The 18,528-nt window shown below is 38.2% G+C and overlaps 2 protein-coding genes and 1 pseudogene across 2 annotated transcripts; all 3 read right to left on the bottom strand.

Moving 5' to 3' along the window:
• Positions 1-1,380: 1,380 nt before the first annotated feature.
• Positions 1,381-4,832, bottom strand: LOC149391900 (protein neprosin-like; annotated as a pseudogene).
• On the bottom strand, positions 4,740-8,791 carry LOC149391899 (uncharacterized). The gene is made up of 6 exons (XM_089620141.1): positions 8,568-8,791; positions 8,384-8,466; positions 7,310-7,396; positions 7,028-7,176; positions 5,529-5,660; positions 4,740-5,414 (listed from the first exon to the last, which is right to left on the bottom strand). The coding sequence occupies exons 1-6, from the start codon at positions 8,719-8,721 to the stop codon at positions 5,225-5,227; spliced, it is 795 nt and encodes a 264-aa protein (XP_089476267.1). The 5' UTR covers positions 8,722-8,791; the 3' UTR covers positions 4,740-5,224.
• Positions 8,792-12,210: 3,419 nt separating this feature from the next.
• On the bottom strand, positions 12,211-17,871 carry LOC149391898 (110 kDa U5 small nuclear ribonucleoprotein component CLO). Its single transcript, XM_089619147.1, has 11 exons — positions 17,758-17,871; positions 16,090-16,856; positions 15,836-15,904; positions 14,516-15,706; positions 14,299-14,397; positions 14,058-14,216; positions 13,687-13,772; positions 13,415-13,613; positions 13,198-13,308; positions 12,889-13,095; positions 12,211-12,604 (listed from the first exon to the last, which is right to left on the bottom strand). Exons 2-11 carry the CDS (start codon positions 16,837-16,839, stop codon positions 12,506-12,508), a joined length of 2,970 nt encoding a protein of 989 aa, XP_089475273.1. The 5' UTR covers positions 16,840-16,856; positions 17,758-17,871; the 3' UTR covers positions 12,211-12,505.
• Between the last annotated feature and the right edge of the window lie 657 nt (positions 17,872-18,528).

Here is an 18,528-nt window from a genome sequence, read left to right as displayed (position 1 = left end):
ACACAGTTTCTCTTCTCCCCATCTGGAAGAGTGACGACGGTCCCATAGAGGAGCTAAGGCGATTTGGTTGAGGAAGGCCACAAACCACACTCGTCCGTGTTTACGAACCCACGTTGGATTGCCGCAGTACTTCCGCAACAGTCGGCGATCAATTCCGATGGATCCAAGTATTTTGATTATCGTTCTTAATGATTTACATGATGATTTTGGGCTTTATGAAATATAGTTCTTACACATTTATGATCGACTAGTAAGGAATTTCATATATGTATACGTTGCATAATACAATAGAACGTTCTATTTTTGCTGGAAATAATGGTACACATGAACTGCAATAACAGTACATTGTATATCCTGAATAATGGCTAAGAAGGAATTCTATAAATCACTCATAAAATACTTAACACTGTACGAGGGCAGCGTAGTAAGAGCAAGGTTTAAAATTCTGTCGATATCTCGCAATACGTTATTTCCCTTTTTTTAAATCTCGGTATAAAATATCGCTAAAAATTGCGATAATATCAATGATAAATGATGTCGATCGGCCGAGAATTTGAGACGTTATAAAACGTAAAAAAATCGGACCTTTATCGTCCATTCCATACCGACGGGCACAGTGGAGAGTTCATAGTCTCTCCGGTTTTAGCTTGATGTCGAAGGCACATCTCGGCAGTCTCAGGCTTATTTTTATGCTTGCTCGCTGGATAATCGTTGATGGTACGGACAATAAGTTTTCATACCATGTAATTTTAGATATTTATGCTTTTTTTTCATTTTTATGATGATTGAATGTGTATTTATGAAATATTATTGTAGATATATGTTTAGATCTCCGACTTTATGTTAAAGTGTCCATGTTTTCAGGCTCGACTTAAATTTTCTAGAATATTGAGTATAGTAAAATTATGTTTATGCTTTAAATATGATATTATAAACACTTATGAAAAGAATTAGCTTTGTGAAATTAGATTAGTGTAGAATTTTGAATTAGTAATTTGATTTGTGAATTACGAGATTGACTTGTGTCTTAGATTTGTGATTTTTGAATTGTGAAATAGATTAGTGGATTAGCTTAGTGAACTTAGATAAGTGAAAATTAGATTTGTGAATTATTAATTTTATTTGTGAATTATTAGATTGATTTGTGAATTATGAGCTTGAATTGTGAATTAGCTTCGTGAAATTAGATTAGTTATTAATTTGATTTTTGAATTGTGAATTAAATTTGTGCTATTGATTTGAAAAGAAGAAATGAGCCGTTAAGGATCAAGGAAATGTTTGTACTCCAATATTTAAAACTTCTAACGTGTTTACGTGACACTCTTGTCTATGGGCCACGAAAGGTGGTGACATAGCCCGAATAAAAAATGTTAACGATCCTCATAAAAACGTTAGGCTATGCCAAAAAATTCTTCTCGATGTAACAATTACTTCTAAAGTCGACACTGAAGAAGCAAAAGCAGAAGAGTCTTGATGCGACAATAAGAAGAGGGGCCCACGAGGTGTTTGGTAGCGTAGATGAAGACAGTCCTGAGGCGTCGAAAGAGAATTGTTCAAATAGTCAACTTTCTGAGGGTACTTTAAGGAGGTCGAATAGTCACCTATCCTGATGCCTTTGATGTAAGAAGCCGAGCCTTCAAGCGTCTCAGTCGCTTCTCCGCTCCCCATCTCTGTCGTGGTGTGAGGTGTCTTCCTCACATTGGGACTATGATAGGTGCATGTCGTACGTAGAAAACTGCTATCATCCCGACTAAATCTGAGCTTGTTCTTGAGTAGTTTTGAGGTTTTTCGTGTGTTTTTAGGGCTTTCAGGTCAAGATGGGATTTTTATAATACTCTGGGCAAATCTGTACAAAACGAGACATTCGGGATCGAAAACGGGTCAAAGACGAAGGAGGAGTCAAGAAACATGGCAACCTCGCGCCGCGACATGCCTACTGCGCGCCGCGAGATTTGGAGATCCATCCTAAGTCATTCTCCGAGCGTCTCGCGCGTTCCGCGATGCTGTGGAAATGTCTACCTTGCGCCGTGACCTTCATACTGCGTGCCGCGAGGTCAATGAATTTGAGCGCCGAAAATCTCCAAGCGAGAGGCGCGGAACGCAAAGTCCCGAAGATGTCAACCTCGTGCCGCGACCCTTACACCACGCGCCGCGAGGTGCGCCGAGACAAAAAGAGAAAACGTGTATTTGGAGTCGATCTGAGCCATTGGATCACTTTTAATTACCCAGTCTGCTCCGAAAATTAAGAGAAACCCAAGGATTTCGACCTAGGCCTATTACACCTCTCAACCTCTTGTTTAAGGTCTTAGTTCTCTTTTATTGCTTTTACTTAGTGCTTGGGAGAGCCGTTCTTCATCAATTCGCATCAATTATAGTTTTCTTCTTTTCATTTGCTCTTGAACTCCCGTATTTAATTTACAATTGAGTTTTTAATTATGTTTTTTTTTCTTCTTATTCTCTTTTTGTTTTCTCGCTATGCCATGAACTAATTCCATTAAGGACTATGGCGTGGCGGGTTTAGGATTCGGTTATGGATATGATTTAATATATTGAAGTTCAATTTTCATTCTCTACTACTTTATTTAATTCAAATATGTTTTAATGTTTGATCGAGATTAGCTACCTTATTCATGATTTTATACTTCAACTGGATGCTTGAGAAAGATTAGGTTGTTAGTGTTTTGGTTTGAATTACTATGATGCATTCTTAGGCTAGAGATAGCTAGGTTGTCATAGAATCGTATGAATGCTCTTAATATTAATGCATGTTTTTGTTAGAGATTGAGATCGAGAGAATATTTTCCTAATTTTGACATAGGTTGTTAGATGCTCGAGAGAGATTTAGCAATATTATTTTGTGAGCATGATTAGCAAAGAATAGTGAGTTGATTATTGATTATGCGTGAAATTCGTGTATCCAGCCTGTTGAATAAACCCGTGAAGCCTTGGTCATTAGCCTCTCTTTCTGCTTACACCCGTTATTTTAGTGTTTTGTTTATTCATTGTTTTAGAACTTGTCAAAAATTTGTGACATCTTTCCATCTCCTCTTCAAATTCAATTCGTGCTAGTTGATTTGTTTGGTAATTAAGCTTCTTCCTCGTGGGATCGACACTCGTACTTAATTCACTATATTACTTGAGCGACACGTGCACTTGCGCGCGTAAAAATCGCAACAGACTATAAACTTTGCCGCCCCATTGTACTATTATCACGCTTTGAAGTACTCGAATAGAGTCCCCGGAAAGTAACCCAGCACTGCGTTGTTCGACAATTTCACCCACCGATTCCCCGATGGATCCTGATAGAACTAAATAGTAGTATTTTGTTTTCGAACGACTAAAATAATATAAATGATTTTCATCAACGAGTAACAGATTTCATTGAAGAGGACGTTTTTTTTCTTACCAAGTTGATCACGAAGGTTAGTTGATATTGAGGTCCGGATTGGCTCGACCAGGGCTCAAGTGCCGCGCCGAGAGCTATGACGGTCAAAGCACTACGCATCTAACTAATAAAAAAATACCCAAAAGGGAGAGAAAATAATTCAATCACATTTAGGAGTAAATAAATAGCTTCATTTTCTTTAAACATTGTTAAAATTGAAGTACTTACGGTCCAATGAACGAAAAGTCTAGTTCGTTTGTCACCATAGACCTTTGGGTTTACCTGTAAAGTATATATAGATGGGGGACTAAGTACGTAAAGAGAGAAAAAGTTGAAGGATCAGTTTGAAAGAAAGAAATGAACAATCCAGCCAGCTTCGACACTCTCGAAGGCATCGCCGGGACGTGTTTTAGCCATATCTGAGCCGTGGTGTAGTCTTCTGCTTCACACTCTGGATTCCATATGTTTATGTCTCCTTGTGCTCCGATGTAATTGAAAAATGGACTTGATTACCCCATTTTTTTGAGAGGTAGGCATCTAAGCTCATTTTTCTTTTCGTTTCAAAATCTATATCATTTTTAGTGTAAAATTTTATGTAAAAGTGGGATATTTTTAAGAGGAAAAAATTAAAGGGGCATAAAAGTCTACCAATCTTTAAGAGCAATAAGTGTCATTTTCTAGATGTAATTATACCCAGCCGCCATAAAAAAATGCCCTATAGTTCCAACGACATGTCGTTTTTTAAACAAAATTAAATGTTTAGAAAAAAAAAATTAAATTGATCGTTTCTGATTTTTTCTGACTCACGACCCGATCGTCTTCCCTTGACAGATTGATCCTCGTGCTATATTGACGAAGTCGATTTCGTCGTTTTTGTTGGTGTCGTGTTTGGAAAAGAGAAGACGTTTGTGGGCTCTTTCTTTCGAAACCGTGGAGTGAGTTGGCTCTGGAAAGGTCTTGTCGTTTGACTCTGCGTATGGGAATGGTTCCTTTTGGACAAGTACCTCTTTTTTGCCATGTTTGCGATAATCCCAATTTCGGAAAAGAAGAAGTGTCGTTTTTTCTCGGTTTGCATCGCTTCTTCTGATGTTATGTGGAAGCTTGGTTTCAACTGCATTGGGATTCATCTTGCGTTGCGTGTATGGTATTATTGCATGAATATTACTTTTACCAGGATTATTTTTTCTATAACTATTATTGAACTTATCACAAAATCTCATGAATTCGTCACGAAATTCAGTATTTTATAACAAATTTGATAATATATGTATCCGATACAATTTTATTTTATTTTAAGAAAAAAATAGTAATATTGATGTTACTGATTATATGTGATAATAAAAGAAGCTCTATATCACAACAGTGAAAATTATTTGCTTAATAAAATAGACGAGCGTATAAACTCTACTCGTATTATCAGTACAATAATTCAAACAGTCTTGCGCATTTTCAGCTTTGTGTGCACGCAAGGGAGAAAACCCCAAATTCCCAACTACAGATTCTTAACAAGTGCAATTACGCATTTTTATATATAATCACCACCATAATCAAGATCTTATATGAACACCAAGACCTTGCATCAAAGAGGGGCAAATCCCACTCAATTTTGACCATTAAGATAGCCCCTTTTCATATTGGACTCTCGTTCACCAAACTATTAACTGCGTTTCGTATTGTAATCTCGTATCCTTGACCCTTCAAATTCCTAAATCTACCAGTGTCAATAGGTCTGTCTCGATCCGCTTTCTTTGGTAGCTGTGATGTTTCCTAATCTGTCGGCGTGGTTTTAGAAGTAAATATTTCAACCTCACCAACTGCCATAAATTCTTTTTTTTTTTTCTAGGGCCTTACATATTCCCGAATGAAGTTCTCCACCTGCAAAGTTTCACCGGTTAAGCCCGAAGACTCGCCAACACTGACTTTGTTGCAGCAGCGTGAGAAGGAAAACGTTTCCCCGGGCACCCCAAGCATAAACTCGTTCGAAATCTCGGCTTCGGATACAGCGCTTCTCGATGCCCGTAATTTCTCGCTGCAAAAATAAACCAGTATTATATCGGACCTCACACTAGAAATTACCATTTAAACAAAATTATAAAGGAAACTACAAAGCATTCTTTCATGTAAGGTATAAACAGAGACTTACATTTCCTTCTCCAATTGCTTCCTAATGAACTCCTTGGTGTGTGCTGTCACTTTGTCTGTCTTGTTGCAGACAATAAGCACTGGGATTTTCTTCTTCACAACACTTCCATTGGTGAGGATATCATAAAGGTACCTTTTGCACATTAAAAAATTGTTTAAGATGTTTGATAATAGAGACATGTGACCAACAAGCAAGAATTTACAGTTTTTCTTTACCGAGATAGTAGTTACAGATTAAATAGCGAGACCAACTGCTATTTCAAGTGATCAACATTGACATTTAGCCTTTTTTTATTACAAACCTATGTCCCAATATAATATTTTTCGGTCACGTCATCTTACCCTTTACAAGTTAGCTTTCTAGTAGCAGATTCATTCATAACCTCAATGAACTCTATTCAAAAGATTCTAATTTGAGGGTAATAAATATAATAACTTGTAAGAAAACCCTTTTCTGTAGTTTAGAAACCTGGGGCTTGGCATTTGGATGTTGACAGATAAAAGCAGGACCTTGATACCTAAATGGCTATGGAACTTTCAAAAGATGCCTAAATAGCTATGGAACTTACAAAAGATACCTAAATGTCTATGGAATTTTCAACTGAAATAAAGTTCTCAATTATATGGGCTGAAAGATAACAGCTGGAATCAGTGAAGTTACGGAAGCCAATCTTTTAGAAGCTCATGAGGCTGATATTCACCGCTAAGGACTAGTTTTTCAGTCATACAATCAGAGAACGCTGCGTTGGTGACATTTTGGAAAGATAGCATGGCAGAGAACTCTAGGGTAAATTGGAGATTCACTGTCCTCGCAAGGATCGGCAATGTATTGGAAATGGTGCCATGGGAAAGGAAAATCAGACTCTTAAATTCCCAAGAACTTCACAAAAAGATTGATACTCATTGCTTTCCTACTTCGGGGTTGTTAAAATTGTAGAAGCCTGTCATCTTTGGGAAGGTTTACAAGATGAAGGGTGTGGTTAAATGACTCAAAAAGACTTCTTTAGTAAAATCATTCCCTCTCAGCTCATGCAAGCGGAACAAGTATACCCTACTGTAAGCAATTTGGAAAGCCAAAGTGCCAACGGAAGTCTTTAAGTTTTTATTCTCTTGCGAAGAATCAAGATGACTGACTTCATACAACCAACCGAACGCTCAAATCTCTCTATTTCCGAACTGGTGTTCAATGCAGAACAATGAGAGTGGCGGAGAAAGGTATCGTGCTCACTTTATAAGAGGCCAGACAAGAAGATATTCAAATAGGAGGACTATGGATTTATTTATTTATTATAATATGGTCTTTCGACTATCTATGTATATTAAAGATTTACGAGTTTTCCTTTTAGCGAACCTCATTCAAGTAGCGCAAATGTGAAGTTGCTGTGTGTACGATGTAAGTGGGGGTCATAGTCCCACTAAAAACCCTATTTATTCAAATTGCAAATTTTCCTAGGACCAAGAAGAAAAACCCAGAGAGAACCAGAAAGAATAAGATCTTACTCTGAAGCAGCACGACAGTTTGGTAAAAATTCCAATGCATCCACCACAAAAACTATGCCAGCGGCTTGAGGTAAATACTTATCGACTTCGGATCGGACACGAGAATGCCCAGGAACATCTACAATATGGACAGGCTTTGTTTTTCCATTCTGTTTGAACACACAGAAGATATATATACCTTAAGAAGAATACGGCCCCACAAACAGAAGTCGTGTTTTTGAAAAGAATGTGTTCAGAAAAAGCTACATCTACTTGGTTAGCACACGAAAGATATGGTGATACCTTAGCCTTTTCAGAATGCAGAACGAAAGTGCCTTCGTTGGGCTCCATAGATGTAACAGCACCTTCATGTGGAGAGCCATCTCGGAGCTACTAACATGCAACATTTCGTGTGAAGAATTGTATCAACAACACATCACAAAGCACAACTCCAGATATTGTTCATAATAACTTTAAAATAAGGGAATCAAGCAAGCTCATAAAAATTGCAAATGGCATAACCCATAAACCAAAATAAGCTTCAGAAGAAAATCAAGTCTGAATTGATGTTCTACAAACAAATTGAGCTGAGTGAGAACATATCCCCGAATCAAAAATCCAGAAAGGAAAAAAAGCATATAAAAAATTGATCTATTTTTTCAGAAAAGAAAACTCAAAATTTTGTTGATAGCAGATAAAAAATCATACCAAATGAGGAAATACTACCCCGAAGACAGACCAACCAAATATATCTAGAAAGAGGAGAGCGATCAGACTCACCGCACATAGTTAAAGACTGAGACACTAACTTGACTGGGAACAATTCCCAGTTGCCCATTAAAACTCTTCTATCAACGAAACATACCTTAAATCTAATTTCACTATAAAAAAAAACCAGTACACCTTTGACTTCCTCTAATAATCTTGCCACGAGATTTCTCGAAAAAGTTCAGATTCCGTTCAACATCTTCGTAAACCTCACGATCAACATTATTAACGTACTTCAAAACTGGATCGCTCTGGGTGTTTGCAACGCTGAAAAAGGCATGAAAGAAAACAACCACTGTGGTTTCTGACCACCACCAACTCCAACTACTTTCTGATAAAAGCACATTTGCACAACTCTTAACTGACTTCGGAAATTACTTTTACTAGATGCATTTGCAATCCCAATTGTTTACCGTCTAAAGTGCGATTATCCAAATTCAATCGGAAATGAGAGTAGCGTTGCATTGTTATATCCTTATAGTCCCCTAAAACAAATGGTGATAGGTTTGAAACAGACATGGAACCCATAAGAATCAAACATACACTGTTTAATATAAATTTAGGATAAATGAAGGCATGTATAACACAAACGAGCAATCTTCAACTTACTTGATAGAAAAGAGTGGTCTTTCCACTACCGCCAAGCCCGCTAATCACAATGGTGTTTGACTTGGTGCGTTTGAACAGACGAACTGATCAATATACAAGAAATAAAAGAATAAAAAAAAAAATTATAATCAAATTTGATCCCGCCTTGGACTCGATAAACCTCACGGATTGACAAAGAGAGTACCGAATAAGATGAAAAGGTCAATGAAGATAATGACTCCGATAGAAACGTAGAGGTGAATTGGGCGAATCTGTTGAACGTAGTTCAGAGCTTGACGCGACCATCGTTCGCAGAGAGTCTTCAATTCTCCGATGTCAAAGGCCCCAATGTTCGACATTCTCTTCTTCTTCGGCTTTTTTTTCGAAAGGTTTGTCAATAGAACAAAAAAAAAACTGAGCTGGCTTGTTTAGAAGCTTTTAATTATATATTTTTTTGGGCATTTTTAGAAGAATCGGTCTCTTTCTTTCTCTTCTCCATTTCTTTTTAAATAGGTATATTTTTTACACATCACTTAAAAATGTATATTTATTAAATATCCTTCCATATCACTATTAGCAATTTTTTACCAATAACAAATTAATGATGTACAACTTAATATTTTACCTATTATAATCCCACTTTATTATTTTATTTAGTTTTTCTTATTTAATTATTTAAATGTTTAAGAAAAACCAAAAAAAAGAGTTGAGCATTGGTTGTGATTGTTCTAAAAAGATTTGAAAACGAGAGGTGAAAATTTTAAAAATTTACATCAATTTGTTAACGAGTAAAAATAAAAATAAAATAAAAAAAAGATTAGTGAATATAACTAAGTAAGTTGGGCTAGCACGATGATTATGAAAATTTTGGTTTTGAAGATCCCAACTAAAGCTGAATTTTCGGTTAAAAAAAATTTATATTTAAATTTTAATTGAAAATAATCGGTTAAAATTAACCGTACGGTTAATTTTAATTGAATTTTCGGTTAAAATTAACCGTACGGTTAATATTAACCGAATAAAAAACAATTAACCTAGGTTAATTGATACTGTTAAAAAACAATAAAAATAAAAAATAAAAAAACAATTACCCACTACGTTGAAAGTCTAATGAATTAGTCTGACATAGTTAGTAGGCTGCTGTACTTTTATATTTTTGCATGACAAACATTTGCTTTTCTTTGTACTTGTTTTTGTCTTTATTTGCAAACGGTCATCTATTTTTTTTCGGAAATCCTCTTTGGCACGGGTCACGATCACTCACGATCCACTCACATTTTGACACGTGGCAGCACAGTGCCACGTGTCAAAATGTGAGTGGATCGTGAGGTGGTCGTGACCCATGCCAAATAGCAATGCTCATTTTTTTTTGCTCAGCTAACAAAGTCTAATTTGGTCATTGATTTTTCTTCTGTTGTACATTTTTTTGTCTCAGTCATATTGTAACAAACGGTCATATTTGCACACAAACATCTATATATAAAAACAATTCTCTACTACAAACATCTATAAATACAAACAATTCCCCACTACAACACTTTCTTTACTGTGAACCTATGACTTCTAGGTTGTACTTTGGAGGCTGCTCAGCAGTTTTTTTCTGAATAAAGTTACACACTTTAATTTTGTACCGTTTAAACTTTAAATTATACAATGTAGTGTTGTTTAAAAAAAAATAAAGTCTAATACTACAATGTAGCCGTTATACACACACGGTTATACAATGTACCACACACACACACACGCACTAAACCACACACTCATTCATCTATAAATACTTACATTCACTCAATTATTACCCACTTCACCACTTCACACAAAATATAAAAAATGTCTTACCATTCCGATTCCGAAACTCAACCACCCGATGATATTGATATCAATGCCCCTATATTCCAAAACCCATTAGCTTTCATGGATACAATTGAAGAAATCAATGCAACCATGCATAATTTACCTCAAGAAGTCAATACCCAACAAGTTCAAGAAATGGCACAAAGAGTATTTCAACGTAGTCATTCTCGAAGGGCAAGAACACAATTGTTTCCACCAATCTCTACTCTCGTATCACAACCAAACCCGACGCCGGAATCACATCATTCTCGTCGACAACAACCGCCTCAACAACAAAATTACGAACAACCCACACCACCATCTTCAACGGGTTCTCATCACTCGACATCACCGCTCCAACGAGCTCTCGGCGTAAAAAGAGCAAAACTAGTGGGAGTCAACGATCGGATGTTTGGGAAGTCTTTGACAAGATCGTCACGACGTACCCCGACGGTTCAACATATGTTCATCAAGTGAAGTGCAAAATTTGTACTCATATCCTTACATACTCCGGCGGAGGCACGTCGTCACTACGCTATCATATAAGCTCACATGAGAAGCGTGGAGAGTCAATCGATCAAGTAAGTACAATTTCATATGATGAAGTTAAAGGTAGACGAGCTATAGCTAAATTTATTGCATCTACCGATCAACCATTAGGGATAGGTTTCAACCCTCACTTTGTGCAAATGGTTAGAGAAGGTTTTAATGCTAATTACAAACCCGTGTCTCGTCCTACGGCTACTTTGGATTTGATGAATTTATATGGCAACATTAGGTAGTATGCCCGAAAACAACATTGCATGCACTAGCGATATATGGAACTCGTCTAACAAAAATGATTATTTGAGTGTTGTCATTCATTACGTGGATAGAGATTGGTATTTGCATAAAAAAATTATAGGGTTTGAGCACATGAACATGCGCCATACCGGAAAAAATATTAGTGATCGCATCCACGAGGTATTAGAAGAGTGGGGTCTTGTGAACCGCATTGTTGCTATTACGATGGACAATGCCTCGGCCAACACCACGGCAATAACGGAGTTGAGAGAGCATCTTGGGAACCATGCTGGAGGAGTAATTCTCCACCAAAAATGTGCGACCCACATTATCAACTTGATGGTACAAGCCGGTCTCACACTTCTAAAGCCGCACATTTCACGTATTCGAGAAGCCGTGGCGGAAATGAACATCCCAAACACATGCATTCATTGTGTGTGGAAAAAGTGATAAAACTGTATGTGAAATATAATTTTTGGTTAAAGAAAAAATTTATATTTAAGTCTATGTGAATTTATGTTTAAAACTGTATTATACTAATTGCTAAATATATATAGTTGCTAAGTCTATGTGAATTGTTTTTTTTTTTTTTAGTAAAAGTCTGTGTGAATTGTTAAAGTATATACAATAAATGTGTTGTGTGAATTAAAGTCCATTAACGTACTAAAAAAAACGAATTAAAGTCCATTAACTGCTATCCAATCCGTGAATTGCGTTGCTCAACCAATTAAGTTTTGGGAACCAATTAAGTTGCACTGGTTACTAAATATTCCATTGCTCAACCATTTCGTGAATTGCAATTGAGCGCACTATTTACAATTTCGGTTAAAACGATTAATTGCAATTAATTGCACTATTTACAATTTCGGTTAACAATTAATTTTAACCGTATATTTCAGTTAATGGTTAATTGAAGTTAACCGAAAATTCAGCTTTAAATTCCCAACCATATTAATCTCGAAGAAATTGTTGCCTTAACTTTTCTCGCTAAAAATCTCCTTTCTTTATTAAATTGTTATTAGTCTTGCAACTAATAAATATTTACTTGACTAGCTATTTCTTTGCAAAAAAATCACCTCTCCTAATTTTCCAATTCGAAATTCTTGTTATAATAATTCATTAGTAGCTTAGTTTTGATTGGATGGACCTCTTAATTTATAATACTAATTTATTTGAGGATATTATTTGAGAATTTTGAACTGGGTAAGAAAACTGAACAATCCAATCGGCGATTATAATGAAAATAGAGTCATGATTCATTGACGTTGTAAACGCTGATAGGATTTGATACATGAGCTATATTATCCAAGATTGTACACTTCAGTGCGATGATATAAGTAAAAGCTGTGGAATACATGGTTTGTTTCTTTTTCGTTACAGCTTACAACTTGACACCTTCCAAAGCAAGATCACAAAACTGTTTTGCTTTCAGAACAAGAGACTAAAATATAGAATAAGCCAAAAAAAGTTAAAGCCTCGGCAAGAAGTTCTAAACTAAAATCTCACATCCAATTGAAAGGAACTTCATCACATTATTTGTAGGTGGAGATCGGCTGCTTGCTGAGCGAGTTCGACCACCATGGCCTCATCGAAAAATTTGTTGATGCTCACATCTTCACTCATACCCTGGCAGTTTTTTACCAACAAAAAAAAAAAAGATTGTTACTCAGGTTTTTTGGTAGTAAACGTGGGACTTGAATGATGTCAGATAGTATGAAGAAACTCCTCATGTAGAGATGAGCAAAGGCTATATTTTTTTTTTTTAAGGCAGCTTTGCTGCAGTGGGGATTGAACCCACGACCTCCACACAGGAAGTGGTGTGGAATTACCACTAGGCTATCCTAGGTACCACGATGAGCAAAGGCTATATGGATTTTGTTTTTCTTAAAGAAGAGCTCAGAAAATCGTACCTTTCTACGCCTTGTTTTGACCATAAACTCACGGGCTAGATGTTGAATAGGTGCTGGCTCCAATGGCCGGAGAACAATACTCTTGTCACAGGGATCTCCGGGAACTATAGCCCAATGATCGAACACCGAGAGGCAAAATGCCTGTCCTTGAGTGTGGTATCTTAAATCCGTTTCGAAACCAAATGATTCTATCACCGGCAAAAACGCCTGAGAAAAAAAAAAAAAAAAGAGAAGCGTACATTGGCACGGGAAATAGATATTCAACTACCAGATGTTGTGGGAGCGATGAAACAAGCCACTGAAACTAACCTTGACAATATAAGCCGGTGTCCCTGGTTGAGGAACATCGGATGTGACGTGTCCACGCCGTCGAGATAAGACCGTGTAAATTGCAGAGACACAGTCGATTGGTGTTTGAATCTGAAACAGCGAATTCGTCGTTTATTAAACCCTTACTTACAACTAACTCGTCCTGATTTCAGCATGATATACATGTGTGTGTATATATATATATATATATACATACCTCCACGTAATACACGGGCTCCATAAGCCTCGGGGTCGCCATAAGAAAAGACGAATAGGCCACACGTCTGGCAGTGGGAATGAGCTGGCCAGATCCCCGGTGCAATGGCTCGGGTGCAATCTTTGCGTCGACGATCTTGAACTTTACGTTTCTTATGGGCTCGTCACAGAGAGGTCCTTCTCGGGCACCCCACTGGAATCTGTCGAAAAAAAAAAAAAAAAAAACCAATTAGAACCTTGCTAATTGAGAAAGTGAGTGAAACAAAATTTTACCCCTGCACAATGGAGTCCTTGACAGCATTCAGCAAGCTCTTGTCGACTTCGGTTGATAGTGTATCATCTAATAGAATGTTCGGGCCCTGGATATTTGCAATTAACAAGAAGCGTGACAAAAAGATAAGATGTATAGCTAAAGGGCTTTGTATGAGATATATATTACCAGAATAAGTTATCGGGTTTTATCGGGTTTTTCCCGAACAACCACTCTTGTAATCGGCATTTGCAAGATCTTAATATAAAGGTGTTCTCGTTTCAAAAAAAAAATAAGTTATCCAACTTTGTTCAGAATAGGTTGAACTAGATTCATGCCTTCTTTTTTTCTGCTCTTCTCTTTAGTTTATTAAAATAAGGAACGATAACTTTACCTGCTTATCTGGACCAAATGCCCATATGGACCTTGCGGCAAGCACATCCCACTCATATCGTGTCTGGAAAAAGTTACCGATTTCCTTTCGAGGCAAATCAAGGCTTACGACACTCTTCTCTATATCCTCCGCAAGTCCTCTCTCTAGTGGTTCTGCAATCTAAAATGTTATAGAGTATTTCAGTAAATGCACAAAAAGGAACTAGTGGTTCCAAAGAAACAATACGAAAAGGTCTCTCTACCATGGTTATCTTATTCTTTTTGTTGGGTGTTTCAGCAAAACATTTCATAGACGAAGACTCCACCACCGTTTCACAGAATGAAACCACAGGATCTGCAACCTAATCAATCAGAGAAAACATATACTTAAAGTATACAAACATCTCGAAATAGAACTATAAACAGGGAAGACATTCCAGTAATAGAGCACAAGTTAGAGCAACATAAGAAAGTTTGTACCTTGACTTCAACTTCAGAATAGAGCTCTCTTAGATCCTTCATAATAGAATCTAGGTACAGCTCTCCTGTACCCAAGATAGTGTGCTCGCCGGACTCCTCAACTTTAGTAATGGCCAGAGGGTAGCTCTTACTGATTTTCCTAAGACCCTCGACCATTTTCGGAAGCTCGCTAGGATTTAAAGGCTCGGTAGCTGTTTTCACGACCGGAAGTGTATTGAACTGAAGAGGCCGGAATATGTACACATCTTCATCAAAGTACTCATTACACAGAGTGGCGGTTTTCATTATCGAGGCATCCACTCCTTCAATGAGAACCCAAGTACCGGGAGGAGCTTCGGCTATTGGTATTCTATCCCGAGCTTGATAAACCCACAATTTCGAGACCTCTTTAACCGTCATATCTTCCTCGTCCTCCGGCGAATACCCTTCTCCCAACACGCGCACGGTCTGCCCAGTTCGGATTGTCCCACTGTAAACTCTACCAAAAGCGTCAAACACGCTACAGTCGGGTTTGGGGTACAGTTTTGTCACATTGACCATCAGAGGACCATTAGGATCGCAGCTTTTCATGGCCTTGTATATTATATCTTTAGGCCCGGTATATGTATGATCAACCTTCCTCGTCGCGGCTTCCTTGGGGGAAGGGATGTGACGGACCAGCATATCGGTAAAACCCGATGCGGAACCAAAAACAGAGCTACACGCCAGTCTCAGCAAAGGCCTCACATTCAATTTGTATGCCGAGTTGCTGAGGGTGACACCGAGTTCTGCAAGGGTTGCTTCGACACTCTTCTTGTGCTCTCCAATCACCTGACTATATATCTTGTAAAGGGGTTCGAGCACAAACTGGACAAACGTTCTCTCTCCGCCGCCCGGGGGTGGTTTTCTACTGAAAGCCCTTGTTTCTTGTTGATAATACATATCTCCCCACAGACGAGAGGCAAACTTGTCTGATTCAAAAGGTATTCCATGCAGTTTCACGTACAGTTTAGCAAACGATTGTAAAGTGAATGACCATCCCGCCGTGGCGCTTGCAAAACATACGTTCCCGGCAGCGGGATCAATAATCTGGACATCGCCCGCCGTGGACGAGGCCGCAGAAATTTGGCTGTTGATTACATCCAGAGTGTGTCTCAGCTTGAAATAAGCATCTCTTGGTGGGAGTTTGAGTTCGGTGATCAACTTGTCAACCTTTCAAGAAAGAATTTACACAAATAATAAGCTTCCGTAACAGGGATGTATGTTCAGAAATATCTATTCATGGTGCTCAATATATAGTCAGAAGCCCTAAGCTGCTCAATATATAGATATAAGGATTACCTTGTTGATCACAACAACAATCGGAAGGCGGTCTTGGATCGCATGGCGTATAGCTCTTTCTGTATTGACCTGCATTGGCGTACACGGAACACATAAGCATAAGAAAAGTACGAAATGTTTAACACATTGCAAAATTAAAACAAACAAATTCTTACTTGTCTTATCTCAATGGGTTATTACCAACTTCTCCAATAAAGCTCCAGAAGTCATACTACTAAAACTCCTAGTCGTAATTGAAAATCTTCAAAGCTTACCATAACTCCTTCGGCGGCATCGACGACGAGCACAGCCCCGTCGGCGAGCCTGAGCGCGGCGGTCATCTCGTCGGAAAAGTTGACGTGGCCCGGGGTGTCCATGACGTTGCAGAGATAGGACTTGGACTTTCCGTCCTCGAGGACGAGAGTCATCGGGACGGCCTTGATGGAGATCCTCCGCTCCTGCTCGTCGACCCTCGTGTCGGTGTACCTCGTGTGCTTCTCGCTGACGGGGTCGAACGTGGACATGTGGTGGGTCTGCTCGACGAGCATGTCCATGAACACCGTCTTCCCGTGCTGAAGATGGCCCACGAGGGCCACGTTTCGAACCAGAGCCGGATTCGACATCAGGCCCACCAAGAACTGGTGCGAGACGTACGTCGAAGAGTCTTTGACTCCGACCTCGAACTTCACGTTCCTGACTGGCTTCACGATCGGCTGTTCCAAAGCCTGCTCGTCCTCGTCCATCACCAGAGTCTCCACGTCCTCGCCGTAGACCTCCTCCGCCGTCGGGTAGTACTTCTTGTCCTCCGCGAGGACGATCTGGTTCTCCATGTCCACGTCGTCGTCGTCTCCGCGGGTCAGCCAACCGTTTGTGGGGCCCGCTTCCTCGTCGTTGTCCGACTCTGCGGCCCCGGGTCGGTTCGGGAGATTCTCGTCGTCGTCTTCTTCTTCCCTGTCGCTCTCTTCGTCGGACTCGATTTCGGGTCCGATGTAGTTTCCGAACTCGTCGTACAAGTTGTCGTCCATTTTCGTTGCTTAATCTCCTAATCACCCATCAGAGAAGCCATTCACAGTCAGAAGCCAAACTATTTATCAAGACGAGACAAAGCTTTATCTCATCTTCATTTTTTTTTTTACTGTGTAATTGAAAATTAAACAACGAAATTTACTCGAAGAAATGAAACACAAGAACCCAGAAGGCCAGAACATTTAAACTCAGTATTTCTGACGCAAGATCGCTCCGGAAAAAAAAAAAAAAAAAAAAAAAAAAAAAAAAAAAAAAAAAAAAAAACCCACAAACTAGTGTCAAGGTTTTAAAAAACGTACATACTGAGGCGTGGAAATGGTTAAACGCCCGGAAAACGCCTCAGTAACGTACGTTTTAGGTCTGGAAAATGACCTTGCTTAAACACCTCAAAACCCAGGACAAAATCCCCCAAAAATCCAAATACACGAACATAAACCACCATCTAAGCCCTAAAATCAGGGACCCTGGAATGCTCTACCTGGTACATCTTGATTAGACTTTGCCAAAAACGGAATTTGAATTTTAGACGATTTCAAATTACGTAAGCTAAAAACACATCAATTATATATTTTCGCAATGAAATAGGGAATTCAAGCAATACTAATCAACACGTCAACAACAACAACAACACACACACACACAAAAAAAAAAAAAAAAAAAACCGAAACTTAGAGTTTGAACATCACCTGGGAGAAGGCGAGCAGTTGGGAGCGACGGCTAGAGGGTTTTCTAACCGTACAGGTATCACTTACTAAGTTTTTATATTTAAGAATTCTATTTTTTTGTATTCTTCTTAATGCTACTAAAGATAAAACACAATAATGCTTCGCGATTCGAAATGGGAAGAGAGACCAGTGGGTACTGATTGTTACAGAGAATCAGAGCAAAAAGAATAACAAGTAGTTCGAAGTTCGTACCTTGTTCGAAGCGAGAGTAGCTGCAGAGTGTGAGGGAAAAGAAGGGTTCGTCGAATGGTCTGAACTTTTTAGGTTTTCAGAGGAAAAGAGAGAGAAATTGAGTAAATTAATACATCAATACTAGGTTTCGTCACTGAAAAATTAAAGAAAACTAAATTAAAATTCGTTTTACTATATCAAATTTTTTACATCTTCAAGTAAATCTTTGCAATATATTTACTTATTTTTATTCATTACTGGTTTTTTTGGCCATGCACAAATATGTATATTTAAACATAAAAAAATATTATATATATAATTATATCAAATCATTTGAATTTATTTCATAAAGCAAATGAAATATATATACTCTCTGGTGAATATATTCATGGCTTTTTTTTTTTTTTGAGGAAGCGTAGTCGGTGTCACGAAATTTCATAAAAACCCCCACGTATGGCGGATGAAAACCGTGGTTACAAAGATAGGAAAGAAACAGAAACCAACGAAAAAAAAACAAATAAATTCAAAACAACCAGGCCCTAGGAGGCCGTACGGGACCTCAACTCGCGATCATCGGCCCTAATAGCCTCTTCCGAACAGGACGGGACTAAACCCAGCCATGTCAATATATTCATGGCTTTCTTCATATTGTTTTTTATTTTTATGTGATCGTCTATGTGTTGTTAAGTTATATTATATATCTATGATGAATTGTAAAGCAAAATCAATCGAGTTTATTTAATAAAACAAACATTCACCACAAAGAAGATGTTCATTGTATTTGTATAAGAG

Source organism: Urtica dioica, chromosome 7 (genome assembly GCF_054948205.1).
Source record: "Urtica dioica subsp. dioica isolate 48M chromosome 7, U.dioica_male_clone48M_v1_H2, whole genome shotgun sequence".
Lineage (NCBI taxonomy): Eukaryota > Viridiplantae > Streptophyta > Magnoliopsida > Rosales > Urticaceae > Urtica > Urtica dioica.
This window is presented reverse-complemented; position numbering and strand designations above follow the sequence as displayed.

What these genes read in the sequence shown, in the direction of transcription:
- LOC149391899 (XM_089620141.1), bottom strand. Translation starts at nt 8,721, where the DNA reads ATGTCGAACATTGGGGCCTTTGACATCGGAGAATTGAAGACTCTCTGC. An exon ending in TGACCTTTTCATCTTATTCG is followed by an intron (nt 8,467 to 8,567) that starts GTACTCTCTTTG and finishes TATATTGATCAG; the next exon opens with TTCGTCTGTTCAAACGCACC. An exon ending in AAGCAATTGGAGAAGGAAAT is followed by an intron (nt 5,415 to 5,528) that starts GTAAGTCTCTGT and finishes TTATTTTTGCAG; the next exon opens with CGAGAAATTACGGGCATCGA.
- LOC149391898 (XM_089619147.1), bottom strand. Translation starts at nt 16,839, where the DNA reads ATGGACGACAACTTGTACGACGAGTTCGGAAACTACATCGGACCCGAA. An exon ending in TTGTTGTTGTGATCAACAAG is followed by an intron (nt 15,707 to 15,835) that starts GTAATCCTTATA and finishes CTTTCTTGAAAG; the next exon opens with GTTGACAAGTTGATCACCGA. An exon ending in ATTCTGAAGTTGAAGTCAAG is followed by an intron (nt 14,398 to 14,515) that starts GTACAAACTTTC and finishes CTGATTGATTAG; the next exon opens with GTTGCAGATCCTGTGGTTTC.